The sequence below is a fragment of the Mizuhopecten yessoensis genome, unplaced genomic scaffold (genome assembly GCF_002113885.1).
Source record: "Mizuhopecten yessoensis strain PY_sf001 unplaced genomic scaffold, ASM211388v2 scaffold4783, whole genome shotgun sequence".
In the NCBI taxonomy this organism is placed as follows: domain Eukaryota; kingdom Metazoa; phylum Mollusca; class Bivalvia; order Pectinida; family Pectinidae; genus Mizuhopecten; species Mizuhopecten yessoensis.
Window position 1 is genome coordinate 345487 of NW_018405719.1, and position 19352 is coordinate 364838.

Here is a 19352-nt window from a genome sequence, read left to right on the forward strand (position 1 = left end):
ATCTGTGACCCACATAAATCACCCTGTGTATCGAGGATGAGTTGGGAATGACAACGCCTTCGTTGCAGATGTGGCCCCTACCACTGACAACACAGATCTGGCCCCTACCACCGACAACACAGATGTTGCCACTACCACAGACAACACAGATCTAGCCCCTACCGCCGACAACACAGATCTGGCCCCTACCACCGACAACACAGATCTAGCCCCTACCACCGACAATACAGATCTGGCCCCTACCACCGACAACACAGACCCGTTACAGATAACAATCTTCTTTAATCTTTGTAGTTATTTTAAAGCATCCTTTAATATTTTTTTCTTGGTAGACTTACTTAAGTCCCTTATTAGTTAACATGTTTCAGATGGCTTACCCAACTATCAGCCTGTCATAAGATAGATTTAGTTCTATAACCACTGGTATATTCCTATCACTTTTTTTGTTTAGGCGATTCTCTGTACACTGATATACGTACGTAAGAGCTGGTGTCATAGTGAACGTATCAGTAAGGTGTCATTGATCTGCCCGTATACTGGGGTATATATACTGGGTAGTCTGCCTTATACACATTTAAAGGGTGTCTGCCAACATGGAATTATTTATACAGAGCAAACCTGGATATCTAACAGCAAAAAAATTGTACTATTATAGTACCATGGTACACTTACAACCAACTAAGCTACCTGCAGGTCACCTGTGATTGAACCTGAGGCTGGGAATACCCCTCCTTCCTTTAACAAGGTCTTCCCGCCTGGACACACACAAGATTACAACATACTAACTACCTTGGGTAAATTTAGTCTAGACTAAACCACTGAGCTAGTAGATATCTTGGGTATATTTAGTCTAAATTAGACTAAACCAATGAGCTAGTAGATACCTTGGGTATATTTAGTCTTAACTAAACCACTGATCTAGTAGATATCTTGGGTATATTTAGTCTAAATTAGACTAAACCAATGAGCTAGTAGATACCTTGGGTATATTTGGTCTAGACTAAACCACTGAGCTAGTAGATACCGTGGGTATATTTAGTCTTAACTAAACCACTGAGCTAGTCGATATCTTGGGTATATTTAGTCTAGACTAAACAATGGAGCTAGTAGATATCTTGGGTTTATTTAGTCTAGACTCTAAGCCACTGAGCTAGTAGATACCTTGGGTTTATTTAGTCTAGACTCTAAACCAATGAGTGAGCTAGTAGATATCTTGGGTATATTTAGTCTAAATTAGTCTAAACCAATGAGCTAGTAGATACCTTGGGTATATTTGGTCTAGACTAAACCACTGAGCTAGTAGATACCGTGGGTATATTTAGTCTTAACTAAACCACTGAGCTAGTAGATACCTTGAGTAGATATCTTGGGTATATTTAGTCTAGACTCTAAACCACTGAGCTAGTAGATACCTTGGGTATATTTAGTCTTAACTAAACCACTGAGCTAGTAGATATCTTGGGTATATTTAGTCTAGACTAAACAATGGAGCTAGTAGATATCTTGGGTTTATTTAGTCTAGACTCTAAACCACTGAGCTAGTAGATACCTTGGGTTTATTTAGTCTAGACTCTAAACCAATGAGCTAGTAGATACCTTGGGTATATTTAGTCTAGACTTAACCACTGAGCTAGTAGATACCTTGGGTATATTTAGTCTAGACTCTAAACCACTGAGCTAGTAGATACCTTGGGTTTATTTAGTCTAGACTAAACCACTGAGCTAGTAGATACCTTGGGTATTTTTAGTCCAGACTCTAAACCACTGAGCTAGTAGATACCTTGGGTATATTTAGTCTATACTTAACCACTGAGCTAGTAGATACCTTGGTTATATTTAGTCTAGACTCTAAACCTCTGAGCTAGTAGATACCTTGGGTATTTTTAGTCCAGACTCTAAACCACTGAGCTAGTATATACCTTGGGTTTATTTAGTCTAGACTAAACCACTGAGCTAGTAGATACCTTGTGTATATTTAGTCTAAATTAAACCACTGAGCTAGTAGATACCTTGTGTATATTTAGTCTAAATTAAACCACTGAGCTAGTAGATACCTTGGGAATATTTAGTCTAGACTAAACCACTTAGCTAGTAGATACCTTGGGTATATTTATTCTAAATTAAACCACTGAGCTAGTAGATACCTTGTGTATATTTAGTCTAAATTAAACCACTGAGCTAGTAGATACCGTGGGTATATTTAGTCTAGACTAAGCAACTGAGCTAGTAGATATCTTGGGGTTATTTAGTCTAGACTCTAAACCACTGATCTAGTAGATACCTTGGGTATATTTATTCTAAATTAAACCACTGAGCTAGTAGATACCGTGGGTATATTTAGTCTAGACTAAACAATGGAGCTAGTAGATATCTTGGGTTTATTTAGGCTAGACTAAACCACTGAGCTAGTAGATATCTTGGGGTTATTTAGTCTAGACTCTAAACCAATGAGCTAGTAGATACTTTGGGTATATTTAGTCTAGACTTAACCACTGAGCTAGTTGATACCTTGGGTATTTTTAGTCCAGACTCCAAACCACTGAGCTAGTAGATACCGTGGGTATATTTAGTCTAGACTAAACCACTGAGCTAGTAGATACCTTGGGTATATTTAGTCTAGACTAAACAACTGAGCTAGTAGATATCTTGGGTTTATTTAGTCTAGACTCTAAACCACTGAGCTAGTAGATGCCTTGGGTTTATTTAGTCTAGACTCTATACCACTGAGCTAGTATATACCTTGGGTATATTACCTTGGGTATATTACCTTGGGTATATTTAGACTAGACTTAACCACTGAGCTAGGAGATACCTTGGGTTTATTTAGTCAGACTCTAAACCACTGTGCTAGTAGATACCTTGTGTATATTTAGTCTAAATTAAACCACTGAGCTAGGAGATATCTTGGGTTTATTTAGTCAGACTCTAAACCACTGTGCTAGTAGATACCTTGGCTATATTTAGTCTAGACTCTAAACCACTGAGCTAGTAGATACCTTGGGTATATTTAGTCTAGCCTTAACCACTGAGCTAGTAGATACCTTGGGTATATTTAGTCTTAACTAAACCACTGAGCTAGTAGATACCTTGGGTATATTTAGTCTAGACTCTAAACCACTGAGCTAGTAGATACCTTGGGTATATTTAGTCTAGACTCAACCNCAGACTCTAAACCACTGTCTGTTTTTCCGCTGAACTGACAGGTGTAAGGGAAGTGTCAGTAACTTATAAATTCAACATGAAACAGTTCAGAGTTTATAAATATTAGCTATATATCATAGAGAGTCTGGAGGTTTTGCATGACATGTCAGATAAGACAGGTATACCTGTGTCATTAGGTACAACGTAAGGTACATCATTTTAGACTTTACCTTCAGCAGTGAAGAGTCGATTTCAAATTTATTCTTTCTGAAGTTTAGAAAATATTGTTTAGAAAAAGGAAAAAGATTTTTTATTGTGTTAAGTATCTTACTAGTGTGTATTCAGGTTTATTTGGTGGTAAATCACAGACCAGTACATACAGCTCCGGGGGAATATCCTTTATCATACCGATCCTGTATACATGCATGTTATCGTAAGCTTGGTACCTGTCGGTGTATAACTGACAGTGAAGTCACAAGGAAAGCAAAAATTCACCTGCCTTTTAAATACATGTATTACATACAATTCTCACTGCCCAACAGTCTTAATATTGACAGTATAGCTCCGACTCCATGTACGATCGATCATATGGAAATTTAACAACCTGCCCCTCAATGCAGACGTATATACAATGTACTACAGGTTTATGAGTCTGCTTAACTACAATGATAACAGACGAATGCAGCAAACAGTTACGACCATTTATATAACCATAAACAAATGGTGACAATCCTACCTTTAATTAATATGACCCGTGATTAAAACAAACATTTTCTGCACATACAAAGTAAAACACCTGCCTAAGCTTAACCGATTTTTCATGAACAAACATCAGACAAATTGACGGAACTGCCAACAACAGACGGTTATTGACACACAGAATATGGCTCTTACATGTTATTTTTATGATTGACATTTTACAAAGTCACATACAATAGGGCAATAATCCATACCAAATACTGCAGTCAGTAATCATAGGTTTGTACGAATTGTCTGCTATCCATATGCAAGGTACCCTGTGAAAACAAACCACCTGTCTATAATGACCTTTGAGTATTGAGGTGACCTATGGGGAGAGGTTGGCAATTCTGCCACCTCTTAGAATTAGAATCTACTAATGATAATGTAAGTTATCTACTCTATAGTGTAGCAATAAGATATGTCTACAATATACTGACTACGTAGCTGCATGCATGCCGTCAATAACCTATATCTCTCTCATGTTCAGGTGACAGACAGCTACACATATGTACACTGTATGTTAAGTGAAAATGAAAGTTGAGTCACAGGATAAAGTGCTAACAGCAAATAGGAATATCCAGATTGTGGGGGTGTTACGTGGAAATGTTATCTTTGTGCAAAGAAACCTTCACAAATCGCCAACAATTGACAAAATTGCGTAAAAAATATTTGAATGTGCACGCCTTCATTTCTACAGTACAGTACATAAGACTCCTGATAGGCATAGATCTTTGTATATACTGATAAAACATGTATATCAGACTAAACCCCACCTCAAAATCTAGAGAATGTGGATAAAAGCCCATCTTCAAACTCAAACTATCCCTAGGGTGTACTGGGGCACACTGATACAAGGTTTAATATAGTGTAGTATATACTGGCCTTGGTAATACCTTATCACACCAGCATAATGCCAGTAAATCAACGACATTTGAGTGGTTTGTTATTGTCATTGTTTCACCGCCTCCCTCCGACATACCTAGAAACAAAACTGTGAATGTTGTGTGATTTAGCTAAGCTTGATATTAAGGATTAATGCTAATGTCCAATGTTTACATACACACATACCATATACTTTATACACAGGTAAATGTGGGACTATTACCTTTGAATTATATATTTCTTGTGTCATGGATATATCAGGTTCACGTGAGGCTAACTAATATTGTAATGCCATACCCTAAATACCAGACGGTTTACCTGGGACCAGGGGACACAAACACATAACACCTGATACTGGGGGACTGCTGGGGACAAGTGGGCGTGTACCACAGGTGTCACAAAACACTGTGCAACTGCCACGCCCATCTTATTATTTTATGTGCAATGTGACAATAACATATTTATAAGCCATTTAATTAAATGATCATGTACAGTTTGACATCTATGGTGCAAATAAAAGAACCATGTAAGTTGACAGCAAGTTGTGTATTAGAACTGGGTCATATGACTCGGCCTAGCAGACACCCCATTGAATGGCCCGATGGATTTTCCCGCATAAACAGAGCACTGTCTCCAGACAGCCTGTCATAGATTGTGCAGTAAAAGTCATTTGTGTCGTAATAATAACTAAATCATAGAGAAAATGTTAAGAATTACTCACGAAATCTGCAGCTAGTCTTTTTTAGTCACCCGTCCAAGATATGAAGCAATATGTATCCAGTGACTGATTATATTCGGGTAAATATAGCTCTGGCGCATTCGCAGAACTTACGGGTTTCCCCGTGTCCGCTGTAATTTGATTGGTTAATACCAACGAAAATCCACACCCATAATAATATGGAAAGAGGTCATCGCTGTAACAAAACACTGTCTGATTCAGTGTGTTTTACGCGTTATATACAGAAAACAAGACCTCTTCTCAAATACTTGAAGCATATTTCTATAAACAGTATATAAAGATAGCTATGTTGATGATTTTATTTCTTTAATAATCAATAAATATGAAACGAAAGTGGTACATAGCTGTGTATAACGCTATATAAAGGAATTATGTCGCTCAGCTTTACAACACGGTTCTATGGTGTAATGGTTAGCACTCAGGACTCTGAATCCTGCGATCCGAGTTCAAATCTCGGTAGAACCTGATCTTTACTTTTTTAATTTCCTATTTTCCCCCAATTGATTTTGCCATTAATTTACATTCATTAAATACTGTGATGACATAATGAGACATAGATATCATTTTTTTTTCTAACGTTAAATTAGCTTCTAATATTGTTAACATCAGCGTCACACTACCACAAACAGTTTTGAAAGTTTTTCAGTGATATTTAAAAATCCAATTCTTATGTCTGGAACGCTTCCTGATTCTTGATGAAGAAGACTACATACTTATTTTGGTTTAATTCTAAGTAATTTGTTTTAAAAAATAGAACAATAAACTCAGAGCGAGATTTCAACCATTTTTTCGGCCATGATTGGTACCCAAATTGGTGCACCATATCACAGACTAGGACACAGGCTTTTATTACTACTACTTGTACTTGATGTGCTGATTGCAACAAAATATATTGCTTATATAAATACCATACAGAACTACAATTGTCATATATATATACACTTTCATATTATTCGGTTTTAAGCACCAGAAATCAACATTTAAACATGCCTATAATAATATTAACCTCTTCAAAATCCTCCAAATATGTCGACGTACATCATTTTTCTGGTTTTCTGACATGTTTACTTTGAGGTCATTGTGTACTCTTAAAATGTTGCTGAAAACAAAACTTTTTGGTGGAGATGCCGATAATTATCTGTATTGTTATATTCTCAGAGAAAAAATACATCAATTTAATTTAAATTAGTATTCAAACTATTTTCTGACCGTGTATCAATTTTGGTAGGGTGACTTTAGACTTGTAGTGCAAGCAACTATACTTGACCATTTTTAACAACAACATTCGTGTGGGAGTTGTAACATGTGGTCCGATTAAGGTACCGCTAATACTAGCTGTGGTCTATCATCATATTATTGTAAACATTTTTATCATTCAGGTTTGATATTGATGAAGATATCTTAACACTACAAATATAAGTTGTGATTTCTGAAGTCTAATTCTATATAGCAATGGAAACAGCACTGTGATCACACGTACAAAGATTTATGTGATGGGCAAGTTGCTTGTATACATTCATTAAAATCAGTTTGGTACCTAGCAGTAGACTAGACACTTTGTAAACAGACTGACATACAAATTAATCTGTGCCAGGACAATAAGGTACAGTGTGCGAAATTATCTTCAATATTTACTAAGTGATTTAATGAAATAAGCACTTTGGAAATTACCTAATAGAAGAGCAGTATTTAGTTGAGAAGCTATCTCAAAGGCAGATATAGGTGGATGTTGGTTATTAAAAAGTGATAATTATAGACATATGGTAGCTATATACACATAGTAGCTATAAACACATGGTAGTTATATATATAGGTGGTAGCTATAGACATGTGGTAGCTATATACACATGGTAGCTATAGAAACATGGTAGCTATATACACATAGTAGCTATAAACACATGGTAGTTATATATATAGGTGGTAGCTATAGACACATGGTAGCTATATACACATGGTAGCTATAGACACATGGTAGCTATAGACACATGGTAGCTATAGACATGTGGTAGCTATAGACACATGGTAGCTATAGACACATGGTAGCTATAGACATATGGTAGCTATAGACACATGGTAGCTATAGACACATGGTAGCTATAGACACATGGTAGCTATAGACACATGGTAGCTATAGACACATGGTAGCTATAGACACATGGTAGCTATAGACACATGGTAGCTATAGACACATGGTAGCTATAGACACATGGTAGCTATAGACACATGGTAGCTATAGACACATGGTAGCTATAGACACATGGTAGCTATAGACAAATGGTAGCTATAGACACATGGTAGCTATAGACATGTGGTAGCTATAGACACATGGTAACTATAGACACATGGTAGCTATAGACACATGGTAGCTATAGACACATGGTAGCTATAGACACATGGTAGCTATAGACACATGGTAGCTATAGACACATGGTAGCTATAGACACATGGTAGCTATAGACACATGGTAGCTATAGACACATGGTAGCTATAGACACATGGTAGCTATAGACACATGGTAGCTATAGACACATGGTAGCTATAGACACATGGTAGCTATAGACACATGGTAGCTATAGACACATGGTAGCTATAGACACATGGTAGCTATAGACACATGGTAGCTATAGACACATGGTAGCTATAGACACATGGTAGCTATAGACACATGGTAGCTATAGACACATGGTAGCTATAGACACATGGTAGCTATAGACACATGGTAGCTATAGACACATGGTAGCTATAGACACATGGTAGCTATAGACACATGGTAGCTATAGACACATGGTAGCTATAGACACATGGTAGCTATAGACACATGGTAGCTATAGACAAGTGGTAGCTATAGACACATGGTAGCTATAGACACATGGTAGCTATAGACAGGTGGTAGCTATAGACATGTGTTATTTCGAGACAAATGGTAGCTATAGACACATGGTAGCTATAGACATGTGGTAGCTATAGACACATGGTAGCTATAGACACATGGTAGCTATAGACACATGGTAGCTATAGACACATGGTAGCTATAGACACATGGTAGCTATAGACACATGGTAGCTATAGACACATGGTAGCTATAGACACATGGTAGCTATAGACACATGGTAGCTATAGACACATGGTAGCTATAGACACATGGTAGCTATAGACACATGGTAGCTATAGACACATGGTAGCTATAGACACATGGTAGCTATAGACACATGGTAGCTATAGACACATGGTAGCTATAGACACATGGTAGCTATAGACACATGGTAGCTATAGACACATGGTAGCTATAGACACATGGTAGCTATAGACACATGGTAGCTATAGACACATGGTAGCTATAGACACATGGTAGCTATAGACACATGGTAGCTATAGACACATGGTAGCTATAGACACATGGTAGCTATAGACACATGGTAGCTATAGACACATGGTAGCTATAGACACATGGTAGCTATAGACACATGGTAGCTATAGACACATGGTAGCTATAGACACATGGTAGCTATAGACACATGGTAGCTATAGACACATGGTAGCTATAGACACATGGTAGCTATAGACACATGGTAGCTATAGACACATGGTAGCTATAGACACATGGTAGCTATAGACACATGGTAGCTATAGACACATGGTAGCTATAGACACATGGTAGCTATAGACACATGGTAGCTATAGACACATGGTAGCTATAGACACATGGTAGCTATAGACACATGGTAGCTATAGACACATGGTAGCTATAGACACATGGTAGCTATAGACACATGGTAGCTATAGACACATGGTAGCTATAGACACATGGTAGCTATAGACACATGGTAGCTATAGACACATGGTAGCTATAGACAAGTGGTAGCTATAGACACATGGTAGCTATAGACACATGGTAGCTATAAACACATGGTAGCTATAGACAGGTGGTAGCTATAGACATGTGTTATTTCGAGACAAATGGTAGCTATAGACACATGGTAGCTATAGACAAATGGTAGCTATAGACACATGGTAGCTAAAGACACATGGTAGCTATAGACACATGGTAGCTATAGACACGTGGTAGCTATAGACTTGTGTTATTTCGAGACATATGGTAGCTATAGACAGGCCGAAGACATAGGTGGCAGTTATAGACAGAAAAGATGGGTGGACTCAAAATATATGCTTTCTGTGGAAGACTCGAAGGATGTTGGGTCGGGGATGTATTTCAATGATTTGTTATTCCATGTCCCGGGTAAATGACGAAAGCCAATTGCGGCACCAACCTAGGTCTACCTCTTGTTATGAAGCAAAATATACACATAATGTAGTTGGTGATCCCTAGTGGTGTCGGGGTGTGTAGTTGGTGATCCCTAGTGGTGTCAGGGTGCGTTGTTGGTGATTCCTAGTGGTGTCAGGGTGGGTAGTTAGCGATCCCTAGTGGTGTCAGGGTGTGTAGTTGGTGATCCATAGTGGTGTCAGGGAGGGTATTTGGTGTACCTAGTGGTGTCAGGGTGGGTAGTTGGTGATCCCTAGTGTTGTCAGGGTGGGTAGTTGGTGATCCCTAGTGTTGTCAGGGTGGGTAGTTGGTGATCCCTAGGGGTGTCAGGGGGGGTAGTTGGTGATCCCTAGTGGTGTCGGGGTGGGTAGTTGGTGATCCCTAGTGGTGTCAGGGTGGGTAGTTGGTGATCCCTAGTGGTGTCAGGGTGGTAAGCTGGTGATCCCTAGTGGTGTCAGGGTGGGTAGTTGGTGATCCCTAGTGGTGTCAGGGAGGGTATTTGGTGTATCTAGTGGTGTCAGGGTGTGTAGTTGGTGATCCCTAGTGGTGTCATGGTGGGTAGTTGGTGATCCCTAGTGGTGTCAGGGCGGTTAGTTGGTGTACCTAGTGGTGTCAGGGTGGATAGTTGGTGTACCTAGTGGCGTCAGGGTGGGTAGTTGGTGATCCCTAGTGGTGTCGGGGTGGGTAGTTGGTGATCCCTAGTGGTGTCAGGGCGGGTAGTTGGTGTACCTAGTGGTGTCAGGGTGGGTAGTTGGTGATCCCCAGTGGGGTCAGGGTGTGTAGTTGGTGATCCCTAGTGGTGTGAGGGTGGGTAGTTGGTGATCCCTAGTGGTGTCATGGTGGTTAGTTGGTGTACCTAGTGGTGTCAAGGTGGGTAGTTGGTGATCCCTAGTGTTGTCAGGGTGGGTAGTTGGTGATCCCTAGTGGTGTCGGGGTGGGTAGTTGGTGATCCCTAGTGGTGTCAGGGGGGGTAGTTGGTGATCCCTAGTGGTGTCAGGGTGGGTAGTTGGGGATCCCTAGTGGTGTCAGGGTGGGTAGTTGGTGTACCTAGTGGTGCCAGGGTGGGTAGTTGGTGATCCCTAGTGGGGTCAGGGTGGGTAGTTGGTGATCCCTAGTGGTGTCGGGGTGGGTAGTTGGTGATCCCTAGTGGTGTCAGGGGGGGTAGTTGGTGATCCCTAGTGGTGTCAGGGTGGTTAGTTGGTGTACCTAGTGGTGTCAGGGTGGGTAGTTGATGATCCCTAGTTGTGTCAGGGTGGGTAGTTGGTGATCCCCAGTGGTGTCAGGGTGTGTAGTTGGTGATCCCTAGTGGTGTCAGGGTGGGTAGTTGGTGTACCTAGTGGTGCCAGGGTGGGTAGTTGGTGATCCCTAGTGGGGTCAGGGTGGGTAGTTGGTGATCCATAGTGGTGTCAGGGTGGATAGTTGGTGATCCCTAGTGGTGTCAGGGTGGATAGTTGGTGATCCCTAGTGGTGTCAGGTGGGTAGTTGGTGATCCCTAGTGATGTCAGGGTGGGTAGTTGATGATCCCTAGTGGTGTCAGGGTGGGTAGTTGGTGATCCCTAGTGGTGTCAGGGTGGTTAGTTGGTGTACCTAGTGGTGTCAGGGTGGATAGTTGGTGTACCTAGTGGTGTCAGGGTGGGTAGTTGGTGATCCCTAGTGGTGTCAGGGTGGGTAGTTGGTGTATCTAGTGGTGTCAGGGTGGGTAGTTGGTGATCCCTAGTAGTGTCAAGGTGTGTTGTTGGTGTATCTAGTGGTGTCAGGGTGGTTAGTTGGTGTACCTAGTAGTGTCAGGGTGGGTAATTGGTGTACCTAGTGGTGTCAGGGTGGGTAGTTGGTGTACCTAGTGGGGTCAGGGGGGGGAGTTGGTGATCCCTAGTAGTGTCAGGGTGGGTAGTTGGTTGTCCCTAGTGGTGTCAGGGTGGGTAGTTGGTGGTCCCTAGTAGTGTCAGGGTGGGTAGTTGGTGTACCTCGTGGTGTCAGGGTGGGTAGTTGGTGTACCTTGTGGTGTCAGGGTGGGTTGTTGGTGATCCCTAGTGGTGTCAGGGTGTGTAGTTGGTGATCCCTAGTAGTGTCAGGGTGTCTCGACGTTTGCTGATGTAGTATCAGGGGTGACTTTTCCAATATAGAATGTACTAGTTGATGATCCCTAGTGGTGTCAGGGTGGGTAGTTAGCGATCCCTAGTGGTGTCAGGGTGTGTAGTTGGTGATCCCTAGTGGTGTCAGGGTGGTTAGTTGGTGTCCCTAGTAGTGTCAGGGTGGGTAGTTGGTGTACCTAGGGGTGTCAGGGGGGGTAGTTGGTGTACCTAGTGGTGTCAGGGGGGGGTGTTGGTGATCCCTAGTGGTGTCAGGGTGGGTAGTTAGCGATCCCTTGTGGTGTCAGGGTGTGTAGTTGGTGATCCCTAGTGGTGTCAGGGGGGGTAGTTGGTGTACCTAGTGGTGTCAGGGAGGGTAGTTGGTGTACCTAGTGGGGTCAGGGGGGGGAGTTGGTGATCCCTAGTAGTGTCAGGGTGTCTCGACGTTTGCTGATGTAGTATCAGGGGTGACTTTTCCAATATAGAATGTACTAGTTGATGATCCCTAGTGGTGTCAGGGTGGGTAGTTGGTGATCCCTAGAGGTGTCAGGGTGGTTAGTTGGTGTACCTAGTATTGTCAGGGTGGGTAATTGGTGTACCTAGTGGTGTCAGGGGGGGTTGTTGGTGATCCCTAGTGGTGTCAGGGTGGGTAGTTGGTGATCCCTAGTAGTGTCAGGGTGTCTCGACGTTTGCTGATGTAGTATCAGGGGTGACTTTTCCAATATAGAATGTACTGAGGTTAACAGGATGTTTATTGTATAAAAACAAAATAAAGCAAACAAATAACACAAACATTTTTTATTATTACTGAATAATGATTCAACATAAAACTTATATTGCATACTCAGAAATTATTATTTACATAAAGGAGGAAAAAAGGGAGAGAAAAATTATTTTAAAAAACCAATATATATCTACAAATTGAGGTAAGTGACAGTGTTCTCCCCAGAACCTATACGAATGGGTCATGAATTTGAGTTTAATTTAATTAGTATATCTACTGATTATATACAACAGTTACATGGTAATTAGCGTTTCTAAAGAAGCCCAGGGAGAACACTAATGTGAGTTTATAAACAGTGTATCAATCATAAAATATCAGTGATGGCAACTACACATCCCTCCTACTATAGAAATGTCACTTTCTCATGTGAGAAATATTTCAGTAGTGCATCTAGCTAAGATTACCTGGGGTTAGAAATATCAGTTGATTTACCATTTAATCAAATTGCGATGTTGGCAAAAAGTTAACATACATAAAAAAAAAATCAAAAATACATTGAAGTAAAACCATACAAGCTACTTAGATAACAGAGCACAGATAATCATTAATTTTAGTTGTCCATCCATTTTTTTTTGCAATCTTTTCCTTAAGTTTCTCTTTAACTAGCATGCTACTAGCATATTATAAACTGCACTGTGGAACACCAAAGGTCATACCAAACAGGTCGGTGTTTTATAACATTAGTGAAAACTCCGGAGACATATCCCAAACAGGTCAGTGTTTTATAACATTAGTGAAACTCCGGAGACATATCCCAAACAGGTAAGTGTTTTATAACATTAGTGAAAACTCCGGAGACATATCCCAAACAGGTATGTGTTTTATAACATTAGTGAAAACTCCGGAGACATATCCCAAACAGGTCTGTGTTTTATAACATTAGTGAAAACTCCGGAGACATATCCCAAACAGGTCGATGTTTTATAACATTAGTGAAAACTTCGGAGACATATCCCAAACAGGTATGTGTTTTATAACATTAGTGAAACTCCGGAGACATATATTATCCCAAACAGGTAAGTGTTTTATAACATTAGTGAAAACTCCGGAGACATATCCCAAACAGGTCGGTGTTTATAACATTATTGAAAACTCCGGAGACATATCCCAAACAGGTCGGTGTTTTATACCATTAGTGAAAACTCCGGAGAATTCTAACAGTTGATAAGATACATATGCAGTGACATTATTACTCTTGGTAATCTGTACGTTCATCATACATAACAGAATTTTTAATGAGTAACATTCTATGAAATTTTATGTTTCCATTAGGAGACTTTTCAAAGTTATAGAATGTTTTAATTGACAAAATATGGTATGGTTATTTTCAAATAAAATATATTAGAAAAATAAAAAGCCAGATCGCTTTTTCTTTTGCCAACATTTCAGTAATATAAAAAATGACAACTAGTTTTAGATTTGAAGATTGTGTACACTCCAGTAATGTATGGGACTTATAGAACATCGACGCTTGGTGTTATGATATATTCCATACTAGTTATTACATACGCTAGCACTACTTTCAGTAACCTACAATGAATTAACTATTTTTAATCTGTTCTATTTGGCTAATGATAATATGAAGGACAAAGTAAAACATTTGATTTTGAGAGCGTTCATTAAAATTTGATCTCAAAGACAATACTCTGTCTCCAAGATAGTGATATCAATTCTGACTTAGCTATTTTGACTGAATTTCCCTAGGATGGCATATCATCTTGATGCCAGTCCTTACCCAACCTACATCACTAATAGACCTCTATATATAATGCTAGTATACAATGTATAGATATATAATTATACAGCATATTATCACAACCAGTACTCGACAGTTCCTAAATAGAAAAATATATACGCCGTTTTCATGTAAACGGTTGAACCGGTCAGACCAGTTGTTCATTTATTAAATAAGGTCGGACCTAGTTATCTGATGCTGCTTTCAGACGAGCCTTGCAAGACCTGCATAAACATTTGCAGGTCCGCCAGGATTTAAACCCGAAATTGTTACATTTATAAATGGTCAAACCAGTTGTTCCGCATAAACGAACAGGCCCAAAGTGTTTTCCAAAGTGAAGGGAGGTAACTGTTCACAGAGCTGCAACCCTCTTTCCTATACCTATATTAGGAACCTTATAATTCCTACCCATGGCTATAAAAATATGTTTTATTTAACAAATATAGATGAAGGAAATATTTTTTTAAATTATTTTCTAATACAAAATGTACAATGTTGAATTTTGTTTGGAATTAATATACATTGTAGATATACAAAGAGATCAAATATCGACTTGTTACATTTTAAGTAACTATCATAAACTGTCATGATGTTTCTTATTTTACAGGTCATACTTGATAAGGAAGATTGGACAATTATTGAATAACTGATATAACTTATAAGAACTAAGTTGAAGATTTTGATATTTTGCTTGTGTGTGTGGTTTATTTACTTCAAAGTGTATGATGGTACATTGGTATAGGATGTTTGGTAGAAAAATACAGTAACGTACCAATGAGGTTCCTCAACAAACTTATATAATGTACCAATGAAGTTCCTCAACAAACCTATAGACCTTTTATACACATTTTTATAAATACATTGCCATGTTATTCCCTAGAGAGTGTAGTACAGAAGACGCTTTATACATGTACATCAGTTATCACAGTGTCTAGTAATGCCACTTAGTAAGACGGACAGTTATAGTGTTACAGATCACTAACAGAATATACACAATATTACATCGTAACATATTGACTGAAATCACAATGGACATTAAGCTTTAGTGCCAGGTGCTGGTGTTTAAAACAGTATCTTGCAAAAGAACACAACCATGAGGAACTGTAAATGTTTAATAGCCAGAATCCTAGAATTTCTTACCATACAAAGATCTCTATAATAGCCAGAATCCTAGAATTTCTTACCATACAAAGATCTCATTATTTTTTTGTAGAAGTTATTACACCCTCATTAAACGTACTACTCTCAACAGAAACAAGAGTCTTAGATCATCTTCAACATTGAATTCAGACAAAGCTCAAACAGTGGCTGCAATTTTAAAATATATACATGTGATGTAATATTTCATAAGATACATTAGTCTGAAGTGATTCACAGAGTTGTCTCCCCTGTTGCAGTAATTTTATAATACAGCTGTTTAAAGTTACAGAGTTATCTCCCCTGCAGCAGTTATTCTTGAAATATTGTTTTTGTGGTTAATCTGAATCAATAATCAATCAATTAATTTATGAAATAAAAAAACAAATTTAGCTATGACACAAAGGTTATGGTGAGACCATATTAATAATGATAGGTGTCTTATGTCTCTGGAAAGTCAAAAATGACAAAATTTCAAAACAAAATATCTGAAATACATTTTGAGTTTGTAATACATATCACATATTGCCTTTGAAATGGAATGCTTGGACATTTGTTTACTCTTAATAATATACAGATCTTTGTTTTTCTCCATGTAAATATAAGGATATCCCGAGATACACAATAAACTACACCAGAACTAACCAGTTTGGGGTCAAACACAGGTGACCCTCACCCTTACTGGCTTCTTTCCTACATATCACTAAGTAATGAAAAGATAAAACTTGTTAAGGAAACATACTAACTTCAGAACAATATTTTTGGACTATAAAGCCCTAAATGTATCTTATTCTAAATGCAAACCAGAAACATTGCATCAGCTAGCAATCTCCTGATTTGTCAATATCATCTTGCAAGACAGGTCTAACACAAATATTTTTGAAAAATCAGTGAAAAACTATAATAACTGCACACAATGGCAAACGGACAATGGAAGATGATGGACAAATATAAATAGATCTGTCATTCTGTTTTCTTGACCACTCCCTCCTTGACCATGCTTCGGGCCAGTGCAACATTTTTGGCTGTCTGGTATCCAAGAGCAACCTGTCTGTCGACACCTTCAACCAGATCCTTTACCTAGATTTCAATCAAAGCATGACCGTTAATATCATAAACATCAAATATAGAAAAACAGTTAATATAATATATCACAAGATATTTAAATCCAGACCCTCTCTCCCTCTCTACTCCCTCCCATAAGCACAGCCCCCCCCCCCCCCCCCCACCTTCTCTTTTACATACCCCCAGATCCCAACCCCTCCCACATAAAACATCCAGTTCCCCTCTCCCATACCTTTTACATACATCCAGATCCAAACCCCCTCACATATACTCACATCTAGCCGCCCCCCCCCCTCCCCCATCTCTCCTATATAAACACACTCCTCCTCCCTCCCAAATAACTTAAACACACCCAGCTGTGTCCCTCCCCTTATCCCCGGCTACCTTACTCATCCTCCAACAGACACACATACCTCCGAGCTGTGTCCACCCCCTTATCCCCGGCTACCTTACTCATCCTCCTACAGACACACGTACCTCCGAGCTGTGTCCACCCCCTTATCCCCGGCTACCTTACTCATCCTCCTACAGACACACGTACCTCCGAGCTGTGTCCACCCCCTTATCCCCGGCTACCTTACTCATCCTCCTACAGACACACGTACCTCCGAGCTGTGTCCACCCCCTTATCCCCGGCTACCTTACTCATCCTCCTACAGACACACGTACCTCCGAGCTGTGTCCACCCCCTTATCCCCGGCTACCTTACTCATCCTCCTACAGACACACGTACCTCCGAGCTGTGTCCACCCCCTTATCCCCGGCTACCTTACTCATCCTCCTACAGACACACGTACCTCCGAGCTGTGTCCACCCCCTTATCCCCGGCTACCTTACTCATCCTCCTACAGACACACGTACCTCCGAGCTGTGTCCACCCCCTTATCCCCGGCTACCTTACTCATCCTCCTACAGACACACGTACCTCCGAGCTGTGTCCACCCCCTTATCCCCGGCTACCTTACTCATCCTCCTACAGACACACGTACCTCCGAGCTGTGTCCACCCCCTTATCCCCGGCTACCTTACTCATCCTCCTACAGACACACGTACCTCCGAGCTGTGTCCACCCCCTTATCCCCGGCTACCTTACTCATCCTCCTACAGACACACGTACCTCCGAGCTGTGTCCACCCCCTTATCCCCGGCTACCTTACTCATCCTCCTACAGACACACGTACCTCCGAGCTGTGTCCACCCCCTTATCCCCGGCTACCTTACTCATCCTCCTACAGACACACGTACCTCCGAGCTGTGTCCACCCCCTTATCCCCGGCTACCTTACTCATCCTCCTACAGACACACGTACCTCCGAGCTGTGTCCACCCCCTTATCCCCGGCTACCTTACTCATCCTCCTACAGACACACGTACCTCCGAGCTGTGTCCACCCCCTTATCCCCGGCTACCTTACTCATCCTCCTACAGACACACATATCTCTGAGCAGTGTTTTCTTAGTTATGTGGAATACAATAAAACGATTTTTATGTGATAAGAAATATTCAGACATGTCCATATACACTACTGCATAAAATCATAATCTTGGTGGCAAAACGAAAATCTTAATAATATAATGAAATCAAATATTTAGGTAACAATGTTAGTCCAACAGCTTACCATATCAACTTATTCTTTGCTAATTGTTCTTTTACTACATACACAGATGTGGCCTTTAACTCTGACCTTGTGTCTGTATATGACCTTGCCCCCTTACCTTACAGGAGTTGGTAATAACTGCCCCTTTCTCTTGTAGAGTTTTCCTCATGTTGCTAATGTCGTCAAGGTTGACCCCTCGAGCTGCGTCCTCTATAAGAACTGTTCTGTAGCCATGCTCAAGGGCATGTAATCCTGTCGAACCTGTAACACAATGTTAATGTGAATAGCTTGGCAATCAATAAATAAATACAACTAGGGTCTTACACTCATCCCACAACTATCACTTTGTCTGTCACAGACTGGCTACAATATTTAATGAATCAAAGCGCCCAGTGCACTAAGGCTAAATACAGGTATATGAGAACTTCTACTTCTACAGGGTACTGACCAACTTCAACAATTTAAAGAAGATTATTGTCAGAGGAGGGTTAAGATGGGAAGAGGAAAGTTTTTGACAGTTTGTTTTTGCAAAGAGTTTGTTATCAGGCTTAAAACAGTATTAAAAGGGAGCTTATTCCACTCAGATATATATGTAGTGCAAGGGAAGAAAGTTTCTTTTCTAGTCAGAGTTTTGGAGAAAGGAATTTGGAAAGAGAGCTCATTTCCATGCCTTGATTTTCTGACAGGGGGAATAAGTCTGTCAAATTTTGCAACAGTAACTTTACATTGACAATATTATAACACATGGTAAGACGGACATCTCTTTGTCTGACTGCTTGGTTAACTGGTCCTACGTACTATTTAGACACACTTGAGGTACGTTGATTGGACCTGTGCATATTAAACTGTACCGGTGTCATATAAGATAAGTATCCCCCATAGGATAAGTATCCGGATACTAAAACAGGCCATAGGATAAGTATCCCCCCCATAGGATTAGTATCCCCCCAAATCATATTAAACTTTTACTGTACATAGGTGTTGGATATATTGATTTTATCTAGGAGGAAGTATTAATGAACATTATTTTTATAGCTGGAGGCTTACAAGAAACTTTTGACGGTATACATTAGAGGAATATTGGATGTGGTGCATGGTGTTAGCTGTTTGAGGGCGATTGTTTAATTTAAGGGTAACAATTAATGATGTAGAATGAGTGAAAAATGAACCTAAATAGCTTATACACATGTTTTAATTTATCA

At 40.0% G+C, this 19352-nt stretch overlaps 2 protein-coding genes and 1 non-coding gene across 3 annotated transcripts in view; 1 reads left to right on the plus strand and 2 right to left on the minus strand.

Moving 5' to 3' along the window:
- LOC110449677 (ETS-related transcription factor Elf-4-like) overlaps positions 1–5594 on the minus strand; it is a 169405-nt gene extending 163811 nt beyond the window's left edge. The window contains exon 1 of the mRNA XM_021496693.1: positions 5486–5594. The gene's annotated coding sequence lies outside the window, so the exon portion shown is untranslated. The remainder of the gene's footprint in view (positions 1–5485) is intronic.
- A 302-nt stretch (positions 5595–5896) lies between these two features.
- Trnaq-cug lies at positions 5897–5968 on the plus strand. The gene has a single exon. It is a non-coding gene; the product is annotated as a tRNA-Gln (tRNA).
- An 8663-nt stretch (positions 5969–14631) lies between these two features.
- The window catches only part of LOC110449679 (nicotinamidase-like), a 34438-nt gene continuing 29717 nt past the window's right edge, over positions 14632–19352 (minus strand). Inside the window, exons 7-8 of the mRNA XM_021496696.1 lie at positions 18269–18411; positions 14632–16569 (exon numbers count right to left, since the gene is read on the minus strand). Coding sequence (XP_021352371.1) covers positions 16453–16569; positions 18269–18411 — 260 coding nt within the window. The 3' untranslated portion in view covers positions 14632–16452. The remainder of the gene's footprint in view (positions 16570–18268; positions 18412–19352) is intronic.